At 41.1% G+C, this 26,853-nt stretch overlaps 2 protein-coding genes across 3 annotated transcripts in view; one reads left to right on the forward strand and one right to left on the reverse strand.

Annotated features, from left to right (window-relative positions):
* The first annotated feature begins 2,135 nt into the window (after positions 1-2,135).
* On the forward strand, positions 2,136-15,907 carry DLD (dihydrolipoamide dehydrogenase). Its single transcript, XM_062582495.1, has 14 exons — positions 2,136-2,254; positions 2,778-2,853; positions 3,607-3,686; positions 5,673-5,741; positions 8,069-8,138; positions 8,545-8,645; positions 8,981-9,124; positions 9,276-9,377; positions 10,445-10,635; positions 11,764-11,934; positions 12,335-12,524; positions 12,994-13,131; positions 14,653-14,742; positions 14,855-15,907. The coding sequence occupies exons 1-14, from the start codon at positions 2,216-2,218 to the stop codon at positions 14,918-14,920; spliced, it is 1,527 nt and encodes a 508-aa protein (XP_062438479.1). The 5' UTR covers positions 2,136-2,215; the 3' UTR covers positions 14,921-15,907.
* A 1,744-nt stretch (positions 15,908-17,651) lies between these two features.
* Positions 17,652-26,853, reverse strand: part of LAMB1 (laminin subunit beta 1) — a 41,144-nt gene continuing 31,942 nt past the window's right edge. For both annotated transcript variants that reach the window (XM_062582375.1, XM_062582365.1), the window contains 9 exons: positions 26,389-26,573; positions 24,903-25,144; positions 23,364-23,567; positions 22,832-22,976; positions 21,914-22,121; positions 21,572-21,713; positions 20,566-20,742; positions 19,151-19,310; positions 17,652-18,254 (listed from right to left, as the gene is read on the reverse strand). In XM_062582375.1, the coding sequence (XP_062438359.1) occupies positions 18,118-18,254; positions 19,151-19,310; positions 20,566-20,742; positions 21,572-21,713; positions 21,914-22,121; positions 22,832-22,976; positions 23,364-23,567; positions 24,903-25,144; positions 26,389-26,573 (1,600 nt within the window). In that variant the 3' untranslated portion in view covers positions 17,652-18,117. The remainder of the gene's footprint in view (positions 18,255-19,150; positions 19,311-20,565; positions 20,743-21,571; positions 21,714-21,913; positions 22,122-22,831; positions 22,977-23,363; positions 23,568-24,902; positions 25,145-26,388; positions 26,574-26,853) is intronic.

Below are 26,853 nucleotides of genomic sequence, written 5' to 3' on the forward strand. Positions count from 1 at the left end.
GTGCATTCGATCTCCAGCATTGCTGGAGGAGTAATCAGAGAAATCCTTATATATAGAACAGGGATTTCTCTGTCTCTCTATGCATATTCTGGGAAGGGAAACCTTATATACATATATATACACATACGCATACACACACACACATATATATTTGTATAACAAAGAATGCCTAATGAATATGGCCTTTCATTTCATATCCTGGCACTTCCGCACAGTGTTGCTAACGCCTGCACTTTCGTTACCTAATGCACGTTCTACAAGCCTGGCTATAGTTTATTAATGGATGAATTGCTCTTCTCTCCGATGGTTTTTGTAAATAATTTAAGTTTGCAGTAATCAAAAGGCCTGGTATTTTTGAATATTATGCCTCTCTCTGAAGGGATCTCAGAAGATTGTGTTTAATGATGTGCTATATGGGAAATAACAGAACACTGCCACCTTATGGAAATTTTTATTTAATGCAAGGGATCAGGAAGTGTGCAGAAAATTTTGAGAGCTCTTTTTCACAGAAAATATTTTCGCTTTCTGGCAAGACATGCAATCAATCTTGCAAATCATGTTGTGTATTATTATCTAGGGTCACAGTTAGATGCTTTTAGCATAAATTGAAAAGAATATTGCACATGTTCTAAAACAGGTGGAATTTACCGTGAAAACAAATTGGTCTTGCTGTGCTGCCGTTCCTCCACAGGTAATCAATGATTCACATTTTCAAATAATGATATCCCAAGATGCAAGTAACAGAGGACAGTTGAAAGTGGGTCTCTCTTTCTAAATAGGTAGTCTGGAAGAATATAAATGGAAAGGAATTAAACTGTGTGAATTACAAAAATGTCTCAATATTCCAGTCCGTTTTGTTTCCCCCAATTAAATGGAGAGTAGTTATTTCAGGTCACTTGAAAAATGTTTATTTCCAAAGTGAAATAGCTCAGCTTTTATATTCTGAGTATTTTGTAATTTGAATTTAGATACATTTCTCTGTCATTTAGAAGAAAGAGGGAGGTTGCATTCTGAAAAAATGAAATATTTTGACTTTCTACATTTGTTTTCAGGTTTGATTCATATTCTGTGAATCTGTTAACTTCTTTGCTTGATCTGAGTATTCATTTTAGGACCACAATGTGCACAAGGAGCTGCGCAGCCACAAGCCTGCTCCCATGTCTCATGAATCAGGAGCCTTCAGTGAGATTTGGTAGGGTGGGAAGAAGTGTAACACTATTACCCCACCCTACACACACAAGCCTGCATCTGCAGGAAACTTGCTGCTTGGGGTTTTGCGTTTAGCTTTAACAGTGATGCTTCTGCAGGCGAGGAGCTCAGAGGCTGGGTTCAGCTTCAGGTGCGTGCACACGCGCTCGGGAAGGGCAACCTGACAGTGCCGTGATTGGAGTTGTGCAATCCCCTCGGCCAAACAGCATGGCCACACTGCATGCAGCATAGCCCCACACTGCAGCCTTGCCCGTCTGAAATCTGCAGAGCTGGGCAATGACATGACCTCTCCCTCTCCAGCCAGTGGCCACTGCTTGCTCTGCCTTCCCCTCTGCTGGCAGCCCAGCACCTGGGCCCCAATGGACCATGCATCTCTGCATCCCCATACCCCAAGCATCCTTGTATCCCTTGCAACCTTGCATTCCCAGCATCCTTATACCCCGACATCCTTGCATCCCAAATCCTTATGCATTATGCATCCTTGTACCCGCAGATCCTTGCACATCATGCATCATTGCATTCCCAGATCCTTGCACCCCTAGATCCTTCTACACCATGCATCCTTGCACCCAAGCACCCTTGCACGCCCAGATCCTTGCAGCCCTGCATCCTTGCACTCCATGCATCCTTGCATCCGCAGCAGCCTTCACTCCTGCGCTTCCCTAGGAGCCCGAGCGAATTTGCTTTCTGCCGCTTTAAGAGGCTCATCTGCATATCCCCGCCCCATCATCCGCCCCGCCTCCATATCTGCATGTTCCCGCCCCATCCACCGCCCCCATATCTGCATATCCCCGCCCCCGCCTTGTTCTGCATAACCCCGCCCTTTTGCACCGCCCCGGAGCTGCACCGCGAGGCCGCCTCCGCCAGGGGGCGCCGTAGCGCGGCGCCGCCGACCCCCCCACCCCCCGCGGCCGCAGCGCGCACGCGCGAGTCCGCGGAGTCCTTGGAGCGGCGGAGCGGAGCGGGAGCGGGAGCGGGCAGGGCCGGGCCGGGCCGGCCGGACGACATGCAGCGCTGGGGCCGCGTCGCCTGCGCGCTCGCCCGGGTACGGCGCCGCCGCGGCCGCCGGTGCGCTCCGGCCGCCGCCGCCTCTCGCCCGCAGCGGGCGGCTGGCCGGCCGTGTGGCCCGGCCTGGCCTGCGCCCTCGGCGGGCGGGAGGGGGCCGGGGCCGGGCCGGGCTGGGGCGGGCAGGGAGAGCTCGGGGGCGGCGGCGGCTGGCGGGAGCCCCGGGGGGGGGGGGGGGGGACGGCTGCTTGGGGCCGCGGTGAGGCGCGGGGCGGTGAGGGGCGGCGGCGCGCTGGGCTCGCGCCGCGCGGCCCCGTGTGGAGGGGGCGGAAAGGGGCGGCGGGAGCGGCGTGACGGGACGCGGCGGCGGCGGCGGGTGGCGCGCGGCGCCGCGGAGCTGCCGGTGCCGCTGGTGGCGGCCGCGCGGCCCTGCTGAGCCCGCCGTGCCGAGCTGGGGGGGCAGCCGGGCCCGGGCGACCCTGAGCGCCCGCCCCCCTTCGGGAGGACTTCAGCTCTTAGAACCGATTTTCCCTTTTCCTTTCTCCCCCCTCCTCCATTTCTAGAGAAATCATTTTGATCGGATTCCTCATGGCCTGCAGGGAGTTTGTGCGGTGTCGCGAAGGACCTACGCCGACCAAGGTAACGTGGTGGTAGTGGAGTGGCTCTGGGGCAGCAAAGCAGTGTGTCGGGCCGAGGAGTCGGTCTGCCAGGTGACAGTGGGCAGCGTTAGGTCCTTAGATCAGAAATAGTGGCTTATCTGTTCCATTTGCTATCTACCTCAAGCTATAAATAGAAGTTAAACTTTATGTAACACAAGAAGAGGAATGGTAATTCGTATGCCAAAGGAGACTGTGGCTGCAAGAAATCAGTTAGGTGCAAGGTTCGTAGCTTCTGCTGCATTCATAATCAATGGAACTTATTATCTATTTCCACCCTATCTTCTGCATTATAAACTAGTGAGTCTGTGTCATTCTGAGCATTTATCTTTGCACTAAGTATCAGTAGAAAACACTGAAAAAGATAAAAACTGTCAAAACACCTTGAGTCAAACTCTTACAGGATTTATAGAAAGAGGAGTGAGTCAGATGTAATTTAGTTTCTTCATTTGATTTTACATAATTTTCCCTGTAAAATATAAAAGCGATTATTCGTACTTGCAGAGTGACTGTTTCCAGGCAACTCTTTTTCTTATCCAGAAAGATACTCTTGAGTGAGAAATGTAATTAATATACCTAAACCTCATTAAGTTGCATCATTTTTACAAGTTGTTTTCTTTTGCTTTCTCCTTTTTGATAGTTTCAAATATGAATTATCTCAAAAATGATAGACTGGTATTCCTGCAATGAAATTTTAATTGCTGAAACAAATAACTCAAACTTTCTCTTGTTTCAGTTGATGCCGACGTCACCGTTATTGGATCTGGTCCTGGAGGGTATGTTGCTGCTATCAAAGCAGCTCAGCTTGGATTTAAGGTATGATGAGACCTCTCAGTTGCTAAAATAGAATATTCATCCAGATGAATTTGGAAGGTGTTGTGTGATACTGAAAAACTGTAATTCTTCTGTCACATGTTTGATCAGCAGATGCTGTTCACATACCTGTAAACATTCATTACTTTACCTACCCAGATTATGAAGGAATTGAAATAGAGGAATGAAGGTATCACTTTAATATACTCCTTCTAGGCAACTGGTGAAGCTGCTTAGGTTTGCTTGCTTTTAAATAGTGACTGGAAGGGACAGGTGGGGAGGGGAGAAGAATGCTAGGAAAAACTTTCTCCTACCAATGCAAAAAATGAACTGACAACGACAAGCTGATGATAAAACTACCATGAAATTCTGAAAAGTACCTGGAGAAAGTTTTCAATTGAGCATGAACTAATATGGCTGGTAGCCTCATCTCTTCTGAGGCTATCTTTTTATGGTTCTATGCCTATTTCTCTTGGAGCAATTCCTTAAGTGCTTTGTATATGTGACCAACAACAGGATGTCATATATAAGGAGAGAAAGAAGTGCCTGGAGTTTCGGGTTTTGTCATGACAAACAGTAGTTTTGTTATAGTACTTTACAGCCAGTTAGAGTATGGAGAATATTTGGATGTGCTTGTGTGTTTCACCTGTAGCATTGAAGAAGCATGAATAATGTTTATACTGTCTTTTAATATCTAATGACATGCTTTTGAGAGACTGGCAAAAGAATAAACTCTATAGTTACTCATCCAAGTAAAAACCTGAGTGTGCATTGCTGAACTCTGCTGAATTGTAGTGCTACCTGTATTAGCTCAAGCTCAGTCCCTGTTAAGACCTTGTATCACTATCACAGCATCGCGCTGATGCCAATGGCATTCTCTGGGCATTGGCTTTTCAGCAATTTTAATTGGTTGAAAAAAACCAAAAAGTTGAGAGTGGGTGAGGCAGAACCTTCTCATCAGGTAAAGGCAGGAGCTGTCTGGTGCAGTTTGGTCCATAGTGCAACTTTTAAGCCCTTGCATCATGTGCTCAAAACGGGAGGAATGATAAATAGGGGATCAAGATGTGTCTATACGTGTTTGTTTGTTTGATGCTGGGAATGCTGCTTTCTTACTGTCACCATCCCCTCTACTTCAGCACAAAAGCAGCAATTTAAAGAAGGCTTTCATCTGGGTAGTCACTTAACAGCAGATTTGGATGTAAATGTAAGCCAGGGAACTGTTTTTTGAGCGTGCACAACTCTTGCAAAAGAGATGAGGCCAGTTCTTTTGCCCTTGTGCAAAGGATTTACCATGTTCTTCCCTTCTTCCCCCAAATGATCTGTTTTTACTTGAGATTTGTTCTTTATTTTTTCCTTTGCCCATTTTGATGTTAGCAAATTGGTGCTAGGGTCATGAAATGTTTTACAGCCCTGTTGCTTTTGACCTTATTGCTTGTCTCTGTTCTATTTGTATTGTTCTTTAAGGATATTGGCACAACTTTACAGAAATGAGTCTTGTAGGATAGTATGTTTAGAGAATGGAATGTTATTTGTGATTGAATTTTTTGGGGTTTTGTTGTTGTTTATTATTAAGAGAATATTACTTAATAAGATACTAATTTGTACCTGTCCATTCCTCTGTTTTCTTGTGATTACTTGTTTTTAGGAATCTTCTCGTGATTTACATTTTTCCCTTTCTGTCGTTTGATTTTTTTTTTTTTTTTTTTGATTGTAAGGGGATCATCTTTCAAGGGACTGAATGTTGTATTTAACTGAAACAATTTTGTGGATTTTTGAAGTTGGGGAACAGCACTTGAACTTGTATGAAAGTATACATGGTGTTAGTGGGGAATGTGACTGCTCTAGTAGTGAATGTTACTTCAAAGAGCCATTTTGGGTTTTGGTTAAAACGATTGATGTAGGGGGAAATTTGAGCCACAAACTAAATCTGTTAATGAAAATTGTAAGACGCTTAGAGAAAGAATTACTGTGTCTTTGTCATTCTCTCAGACTGTCTGTGTTGAGAAAAATGAAACATTAGGTGGAACCTGTTTGAACGTTGGATGTATTCCTTCTAAGGTAGGTTTCCTAGTTTGTCATAACTTCACTAAAACAATATTTACATGTATCACTTAAAAAAAAAAAAAAAAAAAAAAAAAAGTAATTTTTTCCAAAGTAACTCTTTGCTACTGGGATTAGAATGAAAAAAGGTAGTACTTTTTCACTTCCAAAAAAAGAGCAAACCAGCATTATAGGTGTCTTCATCTTGCCTTTCAGCTATGTTTTTAAAAACCCACCTAATTGAGACAAAAAGCCTCTGGAAATTATGAATTCTTAGGAAGGTGTTTTGCATTCCACCAAATTGTTTGAAGAGAATGTTTACTTTTTTTCCCTAATAATAAACTGTTCTGAGCCAGTTTCCTATTTAGATACTTTTTTGTTTTTATTTGTTTCTGATTTTAACTATAATGTGGTATTACTTTGTGCTGTAAGCCTTTTAAAATTTACGTGGGAGTTTGAATTTACAAAGCTCCTGGTGTGTTATCAGAATGAATCTCATCAGGAACAGAATGAATGTCAAGAACCCCTGAATGTCTGGGAGTTTTTATCCTGTGTTCTTGGCCTGGAACCATCTGGTTCTGTGATTGCCACCTTGCCTTTGTCTTAATGGAATAATGTGAGGCTATAGAAATTGGAATCACACCAGAGAGTGGATAAGCTGTATGCTATTGCTTTGTGCAATAGGGAATGCTGTATATAAACAGTTCCTCTTCCAAACTGTCAAGCTCTAGTCAAGTATGGTGCTTGTTTTGAAACCTTATCCTCACTGTTTGTTTCACTGCAAAGCGCGTACAAAAATAACTCTCTTACTGTAATGGTTATTTTCTTACTTTGTTCACTGCACCAGACTTCTGCAGTGTTGCTGTCATGTAATACTTGCAGGTGCAGATCTGGATTATCTCAATGAAATCTGAACTCCTCTATTTTCTTGAACGTTATTAGCCTCTCTGCTCGTAGAGGTTCCATTACCATTATAGGAGAAAATACAGTATAAAAACAAAATTTAAAAAAGTCTTAATTTGCATAAACATGTGAGTAATAGCTCTAATTATGCTCAGAATATCTTTCTATAATGAGGAAATTCAAGAATTAGCTATAGCTCAGCACAATGTTACTTGAAAATTTGGAACTCTGTTGGGATCTACTTAAGTAGCTTTTTAAGAAAATCTTTGGGTTTTTTAATCCTGTGAAGTTTCTTAGGAAAATGCTTTTGGACCTATGGCTAGACTTGGATACTATCCAGAATTTATTTTTGAATGGCAGAAAGCTGCTGAGGAATTGGATGTGTAGTCTGTATGCTCAAACGCAATATAAAATTATTTGTTCATACCTTTTCAAAATGCTACTCAAGCTTTTTTGTTTTTTTTTTTTTTTTTTTCCTCCCCTGGAATCTTATGCTGTGGTTGTGTGTTCACGTAATGTTTTGGTTGTTGTAGTTTAAAAATTGTAACTGTTACATAAAATGAGCAAATGAATTTTAAGAGTGAGACTTGCTAAGACTTATACACAAAAATGTAATTATCTTAATCTGACAATTTTAGTTTTAGTCATGTGTGCATATAGAAGGCAGCTATCTCCAAATGCTCAAAGTGTTTGGATTTGTTATTGTACATGCTTCAGATTTTAGTCTGTGCAGATTTGTACTGTTTGGCTTCTTGGAAGTACAATGAAGGACAAAACAGTTCTGCATTTCATGCTGCTGGTTTGTAAGCATTCTTGTCAGAGGACTGTTTTAGTTTTTAGGGTTTTTTTGTTTTTTTGTTTTGAATTGTTAATATCCAATGACCTGTATTTATTAGCTCTAATTTATCCAACTCCAACTGAACTAATTTTGCAGTTGCAGTTTAGCACAATAACTCAGCTATAAAAATTAACTCAAATGTCTACACTAAAATTTTAGGATATTTCAGTATAGATTTTTCCATATCCAGTTTTTCTGTATTGTCTTTTTGTTGACAATTTATCTCATCTGAGATAATTTGGAAATTCTTCTGTAAGTCTCCTGTGAGTCAGTCATCTTTCTTTTCTCTACTGAAAGTCTGTTTCTATTTTTTTAATCTCAGTGGAGTAATTTCCAGTTTCTATGGTGAAATGAGTGAAAAAGGCTAGATATGAAATAAACTATTATTTATATGTTAAATATGTAACTTTTATAAAACACTTGAATAAAATCTACTGCGTACAGTTGTTGTGGTTGAAATATACCTTTTTAAATATGCCTGTCAAACTTCCTTAATATTGAAAATGTTTTGCAAATAACCTTAAAATTTTTTATTGGTAATAATAATGAATTCAATCGCAAATATATGTCTCAATTCACATTTTATTTTCTTTGTGTGTTTTAGGCCTTGCTGAACAACTCGCATCTGTATCATTTGGCCCATGGAAAAGATTTTGCTAGTAGAGGAATTGAAAGTGAGTGTGTAGAGCAAACTGTCAGTACTTGTTAATGTCAGTCGTCTCTAGCTGTTCTGCTTCTAGAAAAGTTGGTCAGAAAACTTCAGACTTACAAATAATATTTCTTGTCTGTCAGCTGGAAGGTTAGGAACACTTATGCGCTCCTTGAATCCTAGATAGATGAGGAATACTGGAATATGCTTTTTAACGTATCGGTTGTTACATGTTACCATTAGCATTTAGTAGAGCTATTCAACACATCTTACTATTTCGAAGCTGTTACCTGCTGTGTTGTGGTCTGATATATATATATATGTATATATATATATATATATTTTTTTTTACCTGTTGTGTTGTGGTCTGATATGTTTTTTTGTTGTTTGTTTGTTCTTTTTTTTATTTTACTATTTTTTTTAACCTCTAGTTACAGGAATGCGTTTGAATCTGGAGAAGATGATGGAACAGAAGAGTGGTGCAGTGAAGGCCTTAACAGGTGGAATTGCTCATTTATTTAAACAAAACAAGGTTAGTTTGGATTGCATACTGAGGTATGTCTGATTTTTCTGGTCCAAGTTCTGTGCTTTATACTTTGTCACGTTCTTGATACGTAAATTTGAGTGACCAACTTGTCAATGGTGGAGTCTGAATGCTTAGCTTCCAGGATATTTTAAATGAACAGTTCATTTTTTTTTCTTAAATCTATTTAAAGAACAGTATCAAATTACTTAGTAATTTGTAGCAGACAATGATACAAAAGTTAGTGTTAGCAGAAAATACAAGCTTCTCTAGAGCATTAGTGAGATTCAGGTTAAATATAGAATACCTTACTTAAATTGAATTTGGATTTACTGTGTTTAAAGGTTGTACATGTTTCTGGGTTTGGGAAAATAACTGGCAAAAACCAAGTCACTGCAACCAAAGAAGATGGCAGCACGCAAGTTATCAATACAAAGAACATCCTTATAGCTACAGGTTCCGAAGTTGCTCCCTTCCCTGGAATTACTGTAAGTGTTTGGAGTCTTAGTGGTAATAGTTTTTAGCACATTTTTAACGTATATTTTGCATCTGATTGTTTTTTTACCTTCTAGTGAGTTTTGTATGCAGTACGTAGAAGAGATTGTAAATCTCCCTTTGTGAATTTCTTTGTCTCTTTAGATTGATGAAGATAATATTGTATCATCTACTGGTGCACTATCACTAAAAAAAGTTCCTGAAAAGATGGTTGTCATTGGTGCAGGAGTCATTGGTGTGGAACTGGTGAGAAGACTTCTAAACACTTGATCTTTAATTTATAAAGAAACAGGACTTTTTAAATTGTGTTTTTAGCACATAACAAAGCTTGTTTTTTGAAAATGTGATGAAAATCTTCAGATGTAATAGCCTACTAGCTCCCTCTTCTACCTGAAGATGTGAGATAAGTATTGTAGGATAAGTACTCCTGCAACTGGTTAGCCAAGTAGAGAAATGAGAGGAACATACAGGATGAGGCCACTCCATTATTTTTTTGGGCGGTTGACTTTCACTGAGGTTTGTATCTGCTGTATATGTATATAAGAGAACTTTTATATATATATATTTAAATGTTCATTTTAGGTCATATTAAAGTCTTGTGTATACCAGTTAATCCCCCAAAGTTTTGATGTGATTGCACCCATTATATCTAATAACCAAAGGAGTGGAGATTTTGTAGTTAATCTTGGTCTGACTCCTTTTGTGTCATACTTACCTGCTTGAAGAACAGGGTATGTTCATTGGTCTTGCAACTACTTGAAAACTTGCACATCTGCTTAGTGGTTGCTTAGCCGGCTGACCATAAAGCAGGCTGGAAAAAGCAGAGTAAAATACTGTGTTGGATGGATGTGGGTAACCTGAGGTAAGTGGGGTGCATAGGATTTCTGTTTTTGAAGCTGATGTTAGTGGCTGTATTTATAAATGCACGCAGAAGTAGCGGTAGTTATATACTTCCTTTATTGCATAAAAAATTTCCTTAACATGAGGTGGTTTGGTTTAGCTTGCAGTAATACTAGACCACTACCACCAGCAACTTAGCTTTCTGAGCTACACTCAGATTTTTGATTTTTAACTTTCCTATATCTATAACCTAGAAGATACGTATTTTATATTTAATTATTTTGTTAGCTGTGAAAGGCTGGTGGGAGGGAATGTATTTTATGTTTACGCTGTAGTGTTTGTAAAGCTGAATAGTTTGCTGTTGTATGTTGTATGTAAACTCTGCAGAGTTTACAATCTAAGTGGTAAATGTTATAATAAAGAAGCCATAATTTTTCCTTTCAAAAACTCTAAGTATATTGTTGTGACTACAGGGTTCAGTTTGGCAGCGCCTTGGTGCAGATGTGACAGCTGTTGAGTTCATGGGCCATGTTGGTGGAATGGGAATTGACATGGAGATCTCTAAAAACTTTCAACGTATTCTTCAGAAACAGGGGCTTAAGTTTAAACTAAACACCAAAGTTACTGGTGCTACCAAGAAGCCAGATGGAAAAATTGATGTAGCGTAAGTGTTTTACATCAAGATAAAGGAATGCTATATATCCTTCCACCCATCCCTTGAAACCTATTTAAAAGTAGTCTGATATGTCTCCAATTATGTCCTTGTCTCCAAGTAAGTGTGATAGAGATTTGATTGCCTCACAGCAAAAGTGAATGAAACTACCCTGGAGTGTCTTTTAATGACAAAAGTCAAACCTTCTGGAGACTTAATACATGAACAGCTGATGTAGAAACATACAAAGTAAATTTGCTTTGTAGAAGTCTCTACCTACGCACTACTTCTATTCTTTTGCTTGGTGATGTGTTCTGTGTGCAGGCTAGTTATGTAAATTGTACTTGGAATTCTGAGAAAATGCTTAATGTTTCTGATACTAACAGTAAATTTAAAGTGGTTGATTATTTCACTGAGGTCTTAATGTGGTCAGTTTTAGTTTCTCTGTCTCCATAGCTCAAGATAGTCTGTCCTTCTGTCTTTCACTGTTCTAAAGGTTGTAGATTTGGGCCTCATATGTACCAGACTGATGCTGACTGAGTCTCTTATGTAGCCTGTGTCTGCATTTAGTATTTCATTTTGATTCAGGAGTATGCTTTTGAAGCAAGTTTCCTAATTATCCTCACTTACTGTACTTTGGTTCTCTCTGGTGCTCTAAGAGCACATGAACCAACTTTGTTTTGGATGCAGTTAAACCAGAAGATGCACTTGAGAAATGCACCTAATGTAAGGCAACTGCAAACAGATTTTCAGTTCTTAGGCCAAAAGAGAGCTTGCGCATCTCACCTGTCCGTCCCCAAAAATATATATAGTTTGGATGCTGAGTATTCAGCACCAAGACATTTTGCTCAACAGATATGTTCCTATCAGGCCATGCTAATTGCTAGTGGATATGTAGCCTGAGTTTCTGCATGTAAAAACAGATTTACTAACAAACATGGGAGCAGTTATTGTCACTTTCTCCCTCTTCCACACCTCAGCTCCTGCCAGGAAGACAGGAGGTGGGGGCAGACTCAATGCCAGTGTTGTGGGTGCCAGATTCAGCCAGTTAGGTACCATCCGGATCATACCGATTGCTTGTCAGAGAAGCGTAGTGCTGAAAGCTTACAGCTTAGCATTTTTGTTGCTTACTTTCTGTAGCGTTGAAGCTGCTGCTGGTGGCAAGGCAGAAGTAATAACTTGTGATGTGCTCCTGGTTTGCATCGGTAGACGTCCTTTCACAAAAAATCTAGGTCTTGAAGATATTGGAATTGAACTTGATAAGAAGGGCAGAATCCCAATCAATAACAGATTCCAAACCAAAATTCCGAAGTAAGTAGTAATAAATATTTTCTGCTTTTTTTTAAACAGAACTTAAAAAAAAAATCTACAAAAATCTTTCTCATTTTAAATTATTGAATATAGTTTTATGTAGGAAAGGAAAACTCAGTGTCTGTTTATTTCAGCAAGTAAAGATACGTAGTTGACCTGAAAGTTTTATAATTTAAAAGTTGCTGTGTGTATCTAATGTTAGTAGTAATTTTTGGAATGTGGTCATTCGCTGAAAACTATCCCATTATACTCCTTGTACTTCTTCTGAAATTTATTATTTTAATTTTGTTAGTTTTCAGTTTTAAGCAATACATTTTAAAGTGACTCTTATACAAAAGGTAGACTAGTGGTGCTAGGATATATTTAAACAGTGTTTTGTTCTGTTTCATTGGACTGATAGCATCTATGCTATTGGTGATGTAGTTGCTGGACCTATGCTGGCCCACAAAGCTGAGGATGAAGGCATTCTCTGTGTTGAAGGGATGGCTGGGGGAGCAGTTCACATCGATTATAACTGTGTACCCTCTGTGATATACACTCACCCTGAAGTGGCCTGGGTTGGCAAATCAGAAGAACAGCTGAAAGAGGAGGTACTGCTTTTTTTTTCTTCTCAAATGAAATTGGTTTGCCATTAAGAACATAATTTCAGTAGTCTAGTAGTGGTTCTTTATCTATCTTAAATTTTCTAGGAGAATTTCTCAGTCTGAATTTGTTGTGTAGGGTGAATGATTGAATGGTTCTTAATAGGAGAGTGTCTCTCCTCCAGGCCACTCTCACAAGGATCACAGTCCTCTTTAATGATTTCTATTTTGTAAAGTTAGTGTTGTTCATTTCTGGTTATTCTTTTTTATACCCCTCAGTCCTTCTTTTTATGCATTAGTCTAACATTTTTTTAATGTATTTTGTATATTATTTTGTATATTATTTTTTATTAGTCTGACATTTATGTATCACATCTATATTATTTTTATACCTATCTAACTGTCCACATGGTTACATCATTCCTGTTGATCTTTCAGGTCATTAACTGAATGTCAGTAACACACATCTGTTTTGTAGGGGATAGAGTACAAAATTGGGAAGTTTCCATTTGCTGCTAACAGTAGAGCAAAGACAAATGCTGACACAGATGGCATGGTGAAGATACTTAGTCAAAAATCAACAGATAGGATGTTGGGCGCTCACATTTTAGGCGCAGTAAGTATTGTAAACAGTACTTCTCTCTTGTCAGTGGTGTTTTTTTTTTTTTTTTTTTTTTTTTTTTTTTTTTTTTTAGTATTTTGCAGTTGCGAAATAGTTACCAGATTAGGAGAAAAAGAAGTACTTATAAAATGAAGGAAGACTTGAGTGTCCCAAAGTCACTTTCTTGTACTGTCCTTCTCTGCAGCCATGTTCTTCTCCCATTTTTCTGTTAGTTTGGTGTAGGACTCCATTATATTTTTGCCAGAAGTGCTGAAGTGGTTCAACACTCTGACTGGTTCTTCTTTATTAATATTGCCAAATATTCAAAAGAACAAGCAGGAAGTGTTGACCCAAATTCTGGAAGTGACCATACAGTCAGTGGGTTTTTAGATTTTTCTGAACTTCAGACTTCAGCAGAGTTGATGCCGTATGCTGCAGTCACCAAATATTAAGTCAGTAGCTTACGGAACTTTGCTGAAAAGCTCCTTTTAAAGGTTCAAAACCAGAAAATTCTCTTTGGGAAGAGGATCATTTTCCTCTGTCCGCACAGTTCAAAGTTTGTATCTTAGACACTAATCTCTCTCTCTCTTTTTGAGTACTCTTTTCTTCCTAAAGATGTGTAGAGGTATTCCTGCCTACATTTTTGTATACAGTTTTCTTTACTAAAGACCATTATTAAAAGACCGACTTTTCTGTTTTGCTGGAAAGGAAATTTTGTTCCTACAGTTACATTGTCAGCATTAGAAGATCAGCACTGTAATATTCCTTTCAGAATTATTATTCAGTGATTGTGTACACTGAAAAATACGGATCTCTTGATATTTTAGTTTTTGTGATGGTTACCAGTGTTCTCTTCTATAACTGAATATAAATTTTCATTACTAAATGTCAGAGACAAGTTAAAAACACTTGGAAGTAAATCTTGTTACAGCAGGTGCTTTGGTGGATAGGCTTTTTGTTCCTGAATCCAGTAACTAATCCTTTCTAATGAAATACCTAGCAAGTTGTTATGCTAGTTATCTTCTCTAATAATTCCAGTCACTTAAAAATCCACATCTTAAGAAAGCACAGCTCAGGGTTAACAGTATGAAACACAACTCATATTAATAAAAAATGATGGTACAGATGTAGTAACATACTTGTTAGCAATTATTGTCTATTTAACTTTTCAGGAGGGCATTTAAAGTTACGGGTTATTTTCAGGAATGATCATCTACAATAGCTTTGATCAGAATGTGGGCATTCCCTGACCAATATCTTGTTTAAAAATTAGGCAATTTTTTATCACAGCCTTCACTAATGAAAGATCAAGTGTTCTGATTTAGTATCTTTAACATCTACGCTAGACTTTAGCACAGTTGCCAAGCAGATTGAATACTTAAAACTGATGTTAGAACACAGCTGAAGTGCCAGTTATGACTTACTTTTAGCAAAAGACATTTATTGACAAGCCAGATACTTCCTAGTTAGTGATTCAGAAGAACCTGGGCAACTGAATAAAGATTTAAGCTAATTACAGATAATGTTAAATTTCAGGGTGCTGGTGAGATGGTTAATGAAGCAGCTCTTGCTATGGAATATGGAGCATCATGTGAAGACGTAGCCAGAGTTTGCCATGCGCATCCAGTAAGTTTTCTTAACAGAACAAATTACTGAACACTGGGATTGCGTAGACATGCTATAATTATGTGCAGAGTAAATATTAATGACTTCTACTCTTTGTGTTTGCTCTCTACAGACAGTGTCAGAAGCCTTCAGGGAAGCAAACTTAGCAGCGTCTTTTGGCAAAGCTATCAACTTCTAAAATGAAAGCAGTTCCTTGTACATGTATAGTAAATGTCTGAAAATGGACTGTGAGCTTTTATGGAAAGCTGAATCTGAGGATTTTAGGACTGAATTAAGTGAATCTCTTCATTTTAAGCAGCAAATATTTAACCAAATAGGGTTTGTAACAAGTTGAATTATCTAGTCTCTGTAAATTAAATACTTAAAATTACATGTTTATTTACTTTACGAATGTTGCAGAAAAACAGCCTGAAAGAACTCTTTTCTCTTTTTATGAAACCAAACATTTCACTGCTGCATGAGATAATCAGGTGTGCTGGTCAAAGCTCTGGATAAGTGACCAGTGTATCTGGTGTATTCTTATTTGAAGTACTGATAGACTAAACCAGTTTGATGCTGGCACTTAAAATGCCACTGTCACTTCCGCACAAAAATGTTGTGGTGTTTCCTTGTGAAAGGGATTAATTTAGTATTTAACCTATTTCTTCTGAAGTGTAAGTACAAAAATTTTGTTTTCATCTAGTAGCATTAGGATTGTGGGAGGGGCTCATATAGGTGGATTAAAATTATATTAACTTTTTTAAAAGAAAATTTATTCCATTTGTGTGTGATTCTCCACACATCATGTTTTCATATTGAAAACTCATTGGGGAAAAAAATCAAGTGCTGATGGAGAAAACTGAAGAAATCTTAATCTTATTGTTACTTAATCCTTTTTGTTTTTGAAGCTTTTTCCAATGTCCACCTGTCTTAAAGTAATCTCAAAATGCTAAAACTTGGTATTGAAGCAGCGCTGTTAAGTCTGATGGCATGAGGGTTATTCCTCTGCACTCTCCACATGTTAAGGGCTGCAGTGTCAGCTCTCCACACAATTTAGACATACTTTTTCATTTGTTCTTCCCTGTGTTTTCTATTTTGTGCTCTCTTTGCATCTCTTCTGTAGCAAGAGAGCTTGATGTGTGAAAGGTCTGTAGCCTTCCACTAATAAATATTTAACGTGGCTGGAGATTCTTGAAGTTTTCTTTTTGTTTTGTTGTTCACCAACCCTGGCATTCCCGTTGGTGTCTGGGTTATGGGATAAATGAAGAAAATGGCATCCTCAAATGAATGGCCTCTTCAGAATACCTCGTACTTATATAGAGAATGTGCAAAATTCTAGTAGCTTATTTTAATTTTTGTTTTGCAGGATGTCATTCCTTTCTTTGGTTCCTCTGCCTTGATTTGTACAGCAAAATCTTAACACATGCTGGTGTCTTGTTCGTGTGCTTTATTCACTATGCCAGTGGATGAGAAATGTGCATTAAAGAAGCTAACAGCAGCTACTTGGTTTTGTGTGTAGACAGTATGGTTGTATCCTCCCATCTCTTTTTCTTTGGAGCTTCTTATTCAAGTATTGATCCATTATCCATATTGAATGATGGAAATGTGCATCAACACTACCATTTTCTTAAGATTTCAGTTAATCAACAAACACCAATAAAACTATTCTACTTTTAAAATAGTTTTTAGTATAGATGCAGATGGGAGGAAGCTAGGGCCTTTAAGCTTATCACCAGGCTGTGGGATAACCTGACATATCCATGAATTAATGGAGTAAATGAATTAAGGTCAGATGTTAGTAGGAAGTTGCTGAAGGTAAAGCAAGGTGAGGTAATACTCTGAGAGGAAAACCAGATTCTTCTGATGGATCTGCTCACTTCTGCCTGCTGGTAAATGTTATGGAATATTATTCTGGTGCTTTGCAAGCTGTCCATCATAGAAGACTTGATGTGTGAGAAATGGTTCCTTCCCCCTGCCCCCGAGCCCTGTACCACCAGTAATTGTGAGGGTCTTCCTTTTTGACACTCTTACTGCAACTCCTCCTTGAGGTTAATCAACTCTTAAGTTCTCATGTCTCATTTTGCTCTTGTCAAATCTGGAAACTTTTGACCAACTTTTTCCAGTACAGAAATTGTACTGGAAACTATTTTCTCCCAGCCACTTCAAAATAAAATTCAAGGCCTCTGATGGCTACTTCTCCATCACTTCTGTGGCTCAGTTAAGTGCCTTTAAAGGTAAATGAGATAAGCTACTGAGTCACCTGTAAGAGGGCTGACAGCAGTTACGTTTAGATGTTGCAAAGTTTGCAGATGGTATTTTTAATAGATGCTAAATATACCGTTAGTGAACCAGTATGATGCCAATATGGCAATCGCTTTCTGTGTTGGACATCTTTTGCTTAGATGGTGCTGTATTCTGCCGTAGTTGGCCTAACTAACATTTGCTAACATTAGTGTAGCTTGCTTTACATGGAGGAATAGCTGTTGGTCAAAATATATATGCAGCTGTATTCCTCAGGTCTGAGTTAGCAGTCAGGATATAAAAATGCATGTTCAAGTGAGGAGGATGCTAACCTGTGCATATGTAATTGGTGAATATTGGTAGAGTAACAGTACAATTGTCATAAGCTACAAATAATTTGGTTCTAATGGTGAACGACTGGCTGCTACTCTCGCACTTAACTCCTATGTGTGTCTTTGATAAGCACAAGCTGTCTTTAGAGAGCAGATTCACATTAAGTGTGCTGTAAACACTGTTCTTTTTCAGAGAGACTTGAGCCTCTAGGCTTGGTTAATCACATAAATTTGGTGCTTGAAATACAAACCACACTCACACCTTTACTGCTGTTCTTTTTCCACTTCACAAATTAAGGGTTTCCTAATCAGTGCAATGAAGCTTGTGTTAAGCCTAAATAGACATCACACAGCAGATGAATACTCCTTTTAGTTTATTTAGGTGGTGGAAATGCTAGCTAGCAACCCAAGGGCAGTACATCTTTATTTGCTCTTAACTACGTTTTAAGAGACCATCCTGTGTTTCACAGTAACTGGAACCCTTATTTTGAGTTATATAGTTGGAGCCAAGATTTTATTAGGATATTCTCTTACCTGGGTTAAAAACAAGACTTGCAGAAGCTGAAGGATTAATTGATTTGACCATTTGGCTACTGAAAACAGCAAGGCAGTTAATGAGTCATACTAGGTACATGCAGTGATTAAAAAAAGTACTGTTTATTTTCAACATCAAAAAATTACTTGTCTTTGGTTCTGTGACTTACAAGTCAATATCAAACCTGGTCCTTTTATCAGGTCTTAGTGTAATGTCAAAAAAAGAGCTAGTGTAATACTTGTAAAAACCCATCCTGAACACCTTTCATCAAGCATTTTCTGTCCCCATCTATAAGCAAGTGCTATAAACAGCAACTTTCTGGCTGATTGTCTGTAAGAGGGAGCGCACTGTCTCTTCCAGCTCCATCAGCTGCTTGGCTTTGTCTTCCAAAACTTTTTGGTTGTTCTCATATGTATTCTCCAAGTCTGTCAGCAAAGGAAGGGAAAAACAGTTTCATCAGGGATGTTTTAATACATTAAAATGTAAAATAATTATGGATAAACTACCATTCAAATTTATTTCCTTATGGAAGAGAATGTGACTGGAAAAAAAAATGTAAAGCCTTTGTATTTTTGGCACCTTCTTGTTTTCTTAATACTGGGATATAAAGCAACAAGGACGTAACTTTCTGTAAGTGGAAATCCAAAAGTATTCTTTGATTCATAGTGAAAATAATTGCCGTTACTCTTTATGGTGGCTTTTACAGCACACTGGAAGGTTTTGGCTTGTTAGTGTGACTCACTGTAACTGCAAAAGCAGCTAAGGGGAAGCAGAATGGGTTCCTGGCCTTGCAAAACAGAAGGAAAACTTAGCTTCCTCCCTGACAGCTAAGAGCAGGTTGCCCTCCCCTATTTCAGTGTACTTTATTAGCAACTGTAAGTGTTCAATTAGTACGTAAACTGGAAGTGAGGTATCATAATTACCTTTTGTTTTAACTGATTTCCAGGATGGGGTGGGACTGGGGGGGGGCGCTATTGTTTGGGTGGGAGAGCTCCTAGGTAGGCTGTGAAGAGGTTGACTGCTTTGAATGCTGCTCAGTAGGTTGGCCTGGTTGTAAAGCATGGTAGTTTTATTCTGTTAAACCCTTCCTTTTGAGTAATTAGGTGCCATACCAGAGGTTTGGGCTCACTGTAGGTTTTAGCTTTCTTTTGAAGTCTTTTATTCAAAATTCTATGCTGTGTCAATTAGAATAGGTAAGCAGATCAAACCTCAGTGACAAGTAACTTCTGTGGGTTGTTTTCACCTCCTGCTGATGAGTTTAACAGCATGATATTTCTTTGTATTCTAAGAAAAAAGACTTCTCACCTCAGAGCAGACTTACCTTTGAGCAGCTGGAGTTTGCTGTTTGCTTGAGCCAACAGTGCTTTAGCTTCATCTTGCAACATGTTAGCTTTCCTCCTAGCATCAGCTGATTCTTCTGTCTTTTTGGCAATGAGATCTTCAACTGTTTTATACTTGCTGTTCAGCTCGTTATTGAGGACCTGTTGTTCCGGATTCAAGCACAAGGTGGAGCCATTTAAAAGACTATATCCAAGGAGAGTTTACATTTCCACTGTCTAACTTTACTAGTCAGGATAAGGACAAAAGTAGGGACTGTCAGCTCAGTTAACTAAAGTGGAAACAGTTTTCTACTCGAATATTCAGGACTTTAATAGTTGGGGCAAAGGCTCATGCGCTGTCCTTTTTGCAGATTTGTGGCTGTTCTACAGCTTTAATACTAGCATTTGTGAAGGATTTACAGGATATAATTGTACAACTCTTCACTAATGGAAGCCATGGTCCCCAGTACAGCTGGAAAGCTGCCTGTAATGATAAGCAATGGGCATTGCTTCTGGCTGAACGCTTTTATGGAGGAATACCCTTGATGCCCTTTCAGTAACAAGAGAACAGCTGCCTTGTTCACATACAGGTAGGTGTTGGAGAAGATACCTGGTTAGCTTCTCTGCTGTGGTTTTCTCTACAAGGCTAAGGTTATGGAGTAGAGTGACCCAAATTCAGCAAATAAGCAGGTTCACAAGCTGCAGCACTACTCCAAGTCTCCTGTGTTTACTTAATGGCCACCTTGAAATACTCTGCTTGCAAATAACTGACTGGAAGGATAACGTGTTTCTCCTGGCAGAAAACTGCTCTCTTGAGACTGAGGGCTTAACTATAGACAACAGATTGGAGCAATGCAACTTCCTTCGACAAACTTGTCAATTGTTTTGTTCATGAACGAACATTCTTTTGGTATTACGAAGGTGAACAGCAGAAGTGGGAGAGATGCCATACAGTCTTAAAGGGACTTTTTCATCCTCTTTGATACTTAAAAATGACTCTGGTTTTAGATGGAGCCAAGGACTTTTCTTGTCACTTACTTCACTGCAAGTCCTTTACAGAAGGGAAAAAAAAGAAAAAGAAAGAAGGAAAAAAAAAAGAAAAAAAAAGCTTGTATCTGTAGCAGATAGTAAAGCTGAGGGACAAAAACAATGACAGACTGGCAGTGTGACAGCAAGATATATTTCCTGCTACTATTTTAGAACCTGACAACTTCCTAATACTGGTTTCTCCATGCAGTTGGCAGCAGAGCAAGTGAAAAATAGCTATCTTTAAGTGTATTAAGCTACCCCCCATTGCTCCTGTGATTTCACCAGGAAATGAACTGGATCAATCATAGTCACTGATGTATCCCTAGCCAAACCTAAGATGATGTGAATATTGCTGATTTTCCCTTAGAATATTTCCCAAATTTCTCACCTGTTTAACTTCTTCAGCATTTTTCTTTGCAACGTCAATTTTTTGTTCTATATTGTTCACATTCTCTGAATTTGTAGTAGCCTTTTGTTTAAGATCTTCAACACTCCTTTCTAGCTTAAACAGGCGTAAGGTAGCATTGGTCAGTGTTTCTTCAGATGCTGCATTTTCCGATTCAATCTAACCAAGAAGATGGACAATAGTTGCGTTTTCAAAAAGATACTGGATACAATACTACGCTTTCCGAGTAAGCCCCAATCAACTCTAATTAGTTCATGTCCATAGAGCTGAGATAAAAAGCAGTATTTTACTGCTGTTGCAAATGACTCATTGCAGTCAAAGAGCCAACCTTAAAGATAATATGCGGCTACAAAGACCATTAGGGAACAACTAGTTAAAATAACTTAGTTGTGTTACACAGAGGTAAGAGCCACCTAATCAATCAGCAGACTGAACTTCAGATATCTGACTCTATCATTTAATAATGAACTTGGGAGGCTGCATATCTTCCAAGCTCTCCAGTTTTCATGGTACAGCACTATGGTGGCATTAGGGCTATGAATATCTGTTGACATCTCTAAATATACTATCTGATAATATCACTTCTCTCTCTCTTTTTTTAAGCAATCTCATGCTGCAGTGGTGGATGACATTGAAAGCGTGGCTCCTTGAAGATGCCAGTATAACCAATATATTACCACAACGTGCTTGATAAGAATGACTTTCTGGGGATCTTGCCACACTGGTTACAGGGCTACAATTCTGCTCATTTCACTTCTGTAGTGCAGGATATGGGATGAGAAAAGCCTTTTCTGTAAGTGCAAAATAGCCTCTAGCATCTGACCTACTAACTTAAAAAGCTTATGTGGAGGCAAGAATGGTTTAGATTCATCTGAATGCAGTCTTTGATTTGTGGTATTTAAGTGCCTTCCCTGGACAAGCTGACACTGGTTTCTAAGTATTAGACCTAGTGCTGTTTGTATATCTTATATACTCAGTAAGGACTCACTGAGGTCAGCAGGTCTTGAGTTCCTTTAATATCTTCATCAGCTTGTTTGATGGCTTTTTCAGCTGCATTTTGAGCTTTTTCAGCTTCTTCCAGTGCTGCTTTCACCATGTCTGCAGTGACTTTAACATCTGTTGCACCTTTGCTGTAGAGCAAAAATACACGCACACTAAAAATACATTCACTTTGGCATCGGAAAGAACTAGTATATTAGAGGGTGATTTTTTTTCCCCTTTAATAGGGACTCTCTATCTGGAATAAGTTAAACTCAGCATTTTCTGACAGAAAGCAATTAAATCTCATTCAAGGTGTTGGTGACTGAAAACCTGGAATAGGGTTGCATACCTCGCTTTTTTAGCTTCTTCCAACAGCATTTCTGCTCTGGCAATGTCCCCAGCACTCTGCTGGAGAATGACCTCGACATCAGAAAGACTTTCTACGCGCTCACGAATATCTTCCGTCAGAGCGTGTAGCTGCTGGGGAGTGCTTGGCATCTCCATGTTCAGCACTTCGTTAGCTACTGCCTCGATGCTGTCCAGGTCAGCACTGTCTTCTAGCAGAACGACACAAAGGACAAAGATGTGAGTGAAAGATTCCTGGAGGCCGCTGTCAAGTCTTGGCACTCAAAATGCTTGTCTGACTACTCCTTAAAATAATGGGAGAACTTCTTCCCAGGACTTGCAGGAAATAGAGGGTTTTAAATTGCTTTCTTAGGGTAAAACTTCCCTCTCAGAGGCCTGGCAGAAGTGGTGGCCCTGAAGCGCTTGGTGATTAGCCACACTGTGCTGGGGCTGTGGGGAGGAGACAAAAGCCTGCAGGAAACTAAGCCAACAGCTGCACATAAACGTATTTGAACTAACAGTATACTCAGCCTTGTGCAAACAGGGACGGAATGGGTTTGCCATGCTGCAGCTCACTAGTGAGCAAGGCCCTTAATTAACCTTTACCTACTTGCTGAGAGATAAACTTGGAGCTTCCAACTTTCCTTCCCTTTAATAGTACTTTGTCTTTCTAGCCAGAGCTTAGGAACTGAGTTGGCAAACTGCTGCAGCACAACAGTCCTGGCTGAAACCAGCAGAATAAGACTCCGCAGCTTGGCCTCACTTTCCCATTGTCTTGGTTTTCTCTGGTTTCAGGATTTCATCATAGACATTAAGGCTGGTTGAAAAAGGGGAACTCACCCTTGCAGGATGAGTCAAGAACACGGACAGGGTTTTCACAAATGCAAAATTAAAACAGGTAATTTAAGTGTAAGGTTTTTACGCATTAGGAAGTCTCTGATCTGTTTAATGAGGTTTCTCAGATCTTCATTGCTTCTGTCCACTTGTTCTTTTGTAGTGTTGGTTTTGAGCAGAACTTCCTGGGCATTTTGTTTTGCTTCATCTGCTCTCTGTTTTGCCTCAGAAACCTGGCGGTGTAAAAACAGAGGGCTTGATTTCATATTTGCTTATACTTTAAGGCCTGTTTTACAACAAAAATTCAGTTGGAGTCAGAGGTAATAGTAATGAGAAATGTTTTTCCTCATAAAAACTCACAGAACACTTCTGAAAGCTGGCCACAATCCACAACACCAATGTTAGTTTAAACAACTCAGGCTAATGTTTAGAGTTATGCATGAAGCTTCATTTTAACAAGCTCATTTTCCAAGGAGCTTTAAAAGTACAATGAGGTTACGCAACCAAACAGAAACATTTTGAAGTAAGCCAGGCACATATTTTGTCAATTAGTGTCTAAACTTGTGTTGCAGCTAGAAGAATTTCTTTTTTAATATCTAAAAACTGATTTGGCGTATTACCAGTTTGGAGAGTTGCTCAACTTCTGCTAAGGCACTGAGGATGTCTCTGTCAAAATCCATGGCTTTCTGCCAGGCGTTGTGCGCTACGGTCACCAGCCCGTTACAGCCAGGTCCCCCACACTTCTTCTGTCCCTCGGCGGTTCGGCAGTTCAACCCGCCGCACTCGGATTCGGCGCACGACAGTCCCGCGGGAGCTCCGCACGTCTGCAGTGGACAGGAGGAGGCAAGGGCAGGAGCTGCAGCTTATTTCCACCACTGAGCTGCGACGGGGTGGAGCAGGGAGCTGCAGCAGAGCTCCAGCAGAAGGGGCTCCCTGCACCGCGTCCACATCGGGGCAACCTTCCTCATCCTTCTGCCACCTCCAACCCACCCCCTCCCTTCAGCTCGGGGTTGCAGAGAGCCAGCCCTGTGAGGCAGAGGTAGCTGGAGGTCACGAGGGAAGTCTGGCCTAGGCTTTACTGTCCTGTGTTTTCCTGAGCATGGTCTTTCACGGAAAAGCTGCCCCCAGCTTTGTTTGCAGACAGAAGGGAGGCACCAGTAGCAGCTTCCACCTAGAAAGCAACCTTCCCGCTGCTGGGGGAAAAACTATTTAGCTATTTTCTCAAGTAGGGAAGAAAATGTTCTGTACCTTTTACTTTGCTCTAGTTCTCTAGAAATAGGGGGAAAAAAAAGAGAAAAAAGAAGCTGAAATGCAGTTGTTAGGGGAGGTCCAAGAAAAGAAAAAGTTCCCCTTTCAAACTGTCCGCTTTCCTTTCCCCTAAAGTTTGTTCTGATTTGGTCTTTCCAAAACACTTTTTTAAAAAACTATTGTGAATTGCTGTCACAGGACTTGCTCTCACAGAAAACCTGTTTCGATCGGGGGCTTTTGTACTTCAGTCACTCCTGGGGCAGTTGTTTGGACTACGGAGTTGCTAAGGGACGGTTCCAGCCGGACGGAGAGCTGGCGAGTCCCCCAGCCCCGCGCGGTGCTCCCCGTGCCAGGCGCTGGTCGCTAACCGCTGCCTCGCGGCCAAGCAGCTCCCCGGGGAAGCCGAGCGGCTGCGGCCGCCGCCTGCGGAGCGCGACGGCGGCCCGCGTCCCCGCCGGGCACGCAGCGCGGCGGCGGAGGGAGAGCAAAGAGGCTGGCGGCGCGCGCGGCCGAGCAGGCAGCGCCTGGGAAGGAAGGAGCCTGGCGAGAGCAGGCGCGTGAGCGAGGGCAGCCGAGGCAGAGCCTCGCTCCAGCAGGCTCGGCGAACCGCTGCGCTCAGGAGCTCGGCTGGAGGGATGATGAAACGATGGCTGCACCACCGGGTCTGGCGAGGAGACCTATGTGACGGGCTGATGCCTGAAAGCCAGCAGGTCCCTCAGCGCCCACAGATTGAACAGCCCCGTTCAGGCTCACAGAATGCCCTAGAACCCAAGAAACATGCGTTCTCCACGAACAAACCGCGCATCTCACGCTGTCCAGCTCTAAACAGTTTGTCCCCTCCCTGTCATTTCTTCACAAACCCGCCTTCAGTTTTGCTGGAGGTTTTATCCAAACTAATCTTGGCCGCATACCTTCTCAGCGACTTCGGAGAGATCCAGGCTTTGCAGCTTGCCCGCCAGTTCGTCGAGCAGCCGCGACTGCTCCTCCTGCTTCTCCTTGAACTGGGCCTCCCTCTCGTTGATCAAGTCTTCCACCTCCCGGCGCGTTTGCGCTGACACTTCCACCACGCTGCCGGAGTAAACGGTGGAGGCATTGACCCTGTCCTCTGCCTCAAGGGACATCTGGAAGTACTTGGTGATACTGTCCAAGGCTCCTGCAGAAATCAGACTGAGCACCTCAGCAATTTGGTCAGTAATGCCAAGTAATTTATATCATGGAGGTTGCTGGATGACATGTCTGGGTTGGCCTATTCTTTTATCTAGCTAAATGGCAAGTTAAATGAAACGCTCGCCTTTGCATTTGTGCTCAGTGCTATCGTAGGGATGACAGCATTCAGCCTATCATGAGAAAAGAAATAATAAACAACTAATTTTTTTTGCTAAATTGAGTGTATGACGTTTGCTGGAATTTAAATTTCTCTGACCTAATGATTTAATTCTGCTTGCTTTGAGGGGAAAAAAGAGGATCCAACCCTCTAGGTTGTTGCCTACAGGGTAATGGCCTCTTTCCTAAGGATTCACTTCACTTAGCCCTTGTTGCCTGCCCCGGGATGTCTTGCTTATGGAGTCACTGCTTGGAAACTGGTGAGAGCTCTCCCAAGAAACAACTGCCTGACGAAAGACACTGATTTATGAAAGCAGCGCTGTTAACTCCAGAAAAGCCCTGGAGAGGCCCTGTGATGGGCCAGGGCCCTGGGTGGCTGCACTCTGCAGAGGGGGCTGCCCCACGGCGCAGCCTGCCACAAGTCAGGGACTCCCTGGTTTCTGCATCCCAGTCGCCTCGCTCTGGGAAATCCCATGTGCACTGGAAACAAACTCAGACTTCCTGCAAAGCAGGAAAAATTTTTTTTTTAAAACTCCTTTGTTTCAAGTTGGAACAAAGTCAGCTTTCAAAACTTCCCAAGCCCTTCTTTGGTAACATTCCTCCATCTCCAGCAAATTTCCACTCCGTGACTTGCCTGAATGTGCCAGTGGGCCGGCAAGCCTCAACTGCCGCTAACAACTGGGCCCTTGCGGCGTGCTCATCATCGTAAAGACCCAGGTGTTTTTTCCAAACAGAATAAGCAATTGAACAAAAGGAGGAAAGAGCAAAACGTGCAGGTGTATCATGGGATCTGCTGCCCTCTCAGCCTTTGTGCCTGGGCTACAGTGTCTTAATGAAGAGACTCCCAGGCAACCCAGCACGCCAAGAGCTGAGCCAGCTTGGCAGTGCACAGAGGGATAGGGAAGGGGTGAGGGGCAATACAAACCTCCGGCTGCATCAGCACCTCTGCTAATACACAGAAAGGAGCTGACCTCCCAGGGACAGCAGATTCATTGCAAGTTAGAAGATTAACCTGGTATTTGAACCACACACAGGTTAAATCCTCGGCTATGCCGCTGTCCGGAGGACACTCACCCCGCACATCGGAGATCTTGATGAACTCCAGCTGTTCCGCGAGCTCCTTAACGACACGGTCCAGGCTCTTGGCATCGGTCTCCAGTGCGCTCAGATCAGCATCTGTGCTATTGCTTTTCAGGACTAAGGCTGAAAGGCTTTCTTCTACGTCAGCTATCTTAACTGTAACATCTGCTGTCAGCTTTCTGTAAAACAGGGGCGACAGGATGTAAAAGCAGAGGGCTGTTAGCCTCAGCACTCTACTTCAGCGAAGACCAGTGGTTCGAGCTGCACTGCGCTTCTCCCACAGCACGACCTGTCCTCCCTCGATGGAGCTGTAAATGATTTGTAACAACACGCCTACCTAGAATACGGGTTTTGTCTCCTTTATCACACACAACTACTTTTTAATCTACAGCACATTTATAAACTCAAAGCACCAAATTGCTCAGAAAACAGCTGCTTTGTGTAAGATTAACTGGAGGC

Source organism: Rhea pennata, chromosome 1 (genome assembly GCF_028389875.1).
Source record: "Rhea pennata isolate bPtePen1 chromosome 1, bPtePen1.pri, whole genome shotgun sequence".
Taxonomy (NCBI): Eukaryota; Metazoa; Chordata; class Aves; order Rheiformes; family Rheidae; genus Rhea; species Rhea pennata.

Bases quoted from the DNA above. Each gene is read 5' to 3' on its own strand.
- DLD (XM_062582495.1), top strand. From the start codon at position 2,216: ATGCAGCGCTGGGGCCGCGTCGCCTGCGCGCTCGCCCGG. The intron at 3,687-5,672 runs GTATGATGAGAC...TCATTCTCTCAG, and splicing joins CAGCTCAGCTTGGATTTAAG to ACTGTCTGTGTTGAGAAAAA. The intron at 5,742-8,068 runs GTAGGTTTCCTA...TGTGTGTTTTAG, and splicing joins TTGGATGTATTCCTTCTAAG to GCCTTGCTGAACAACTCGCA.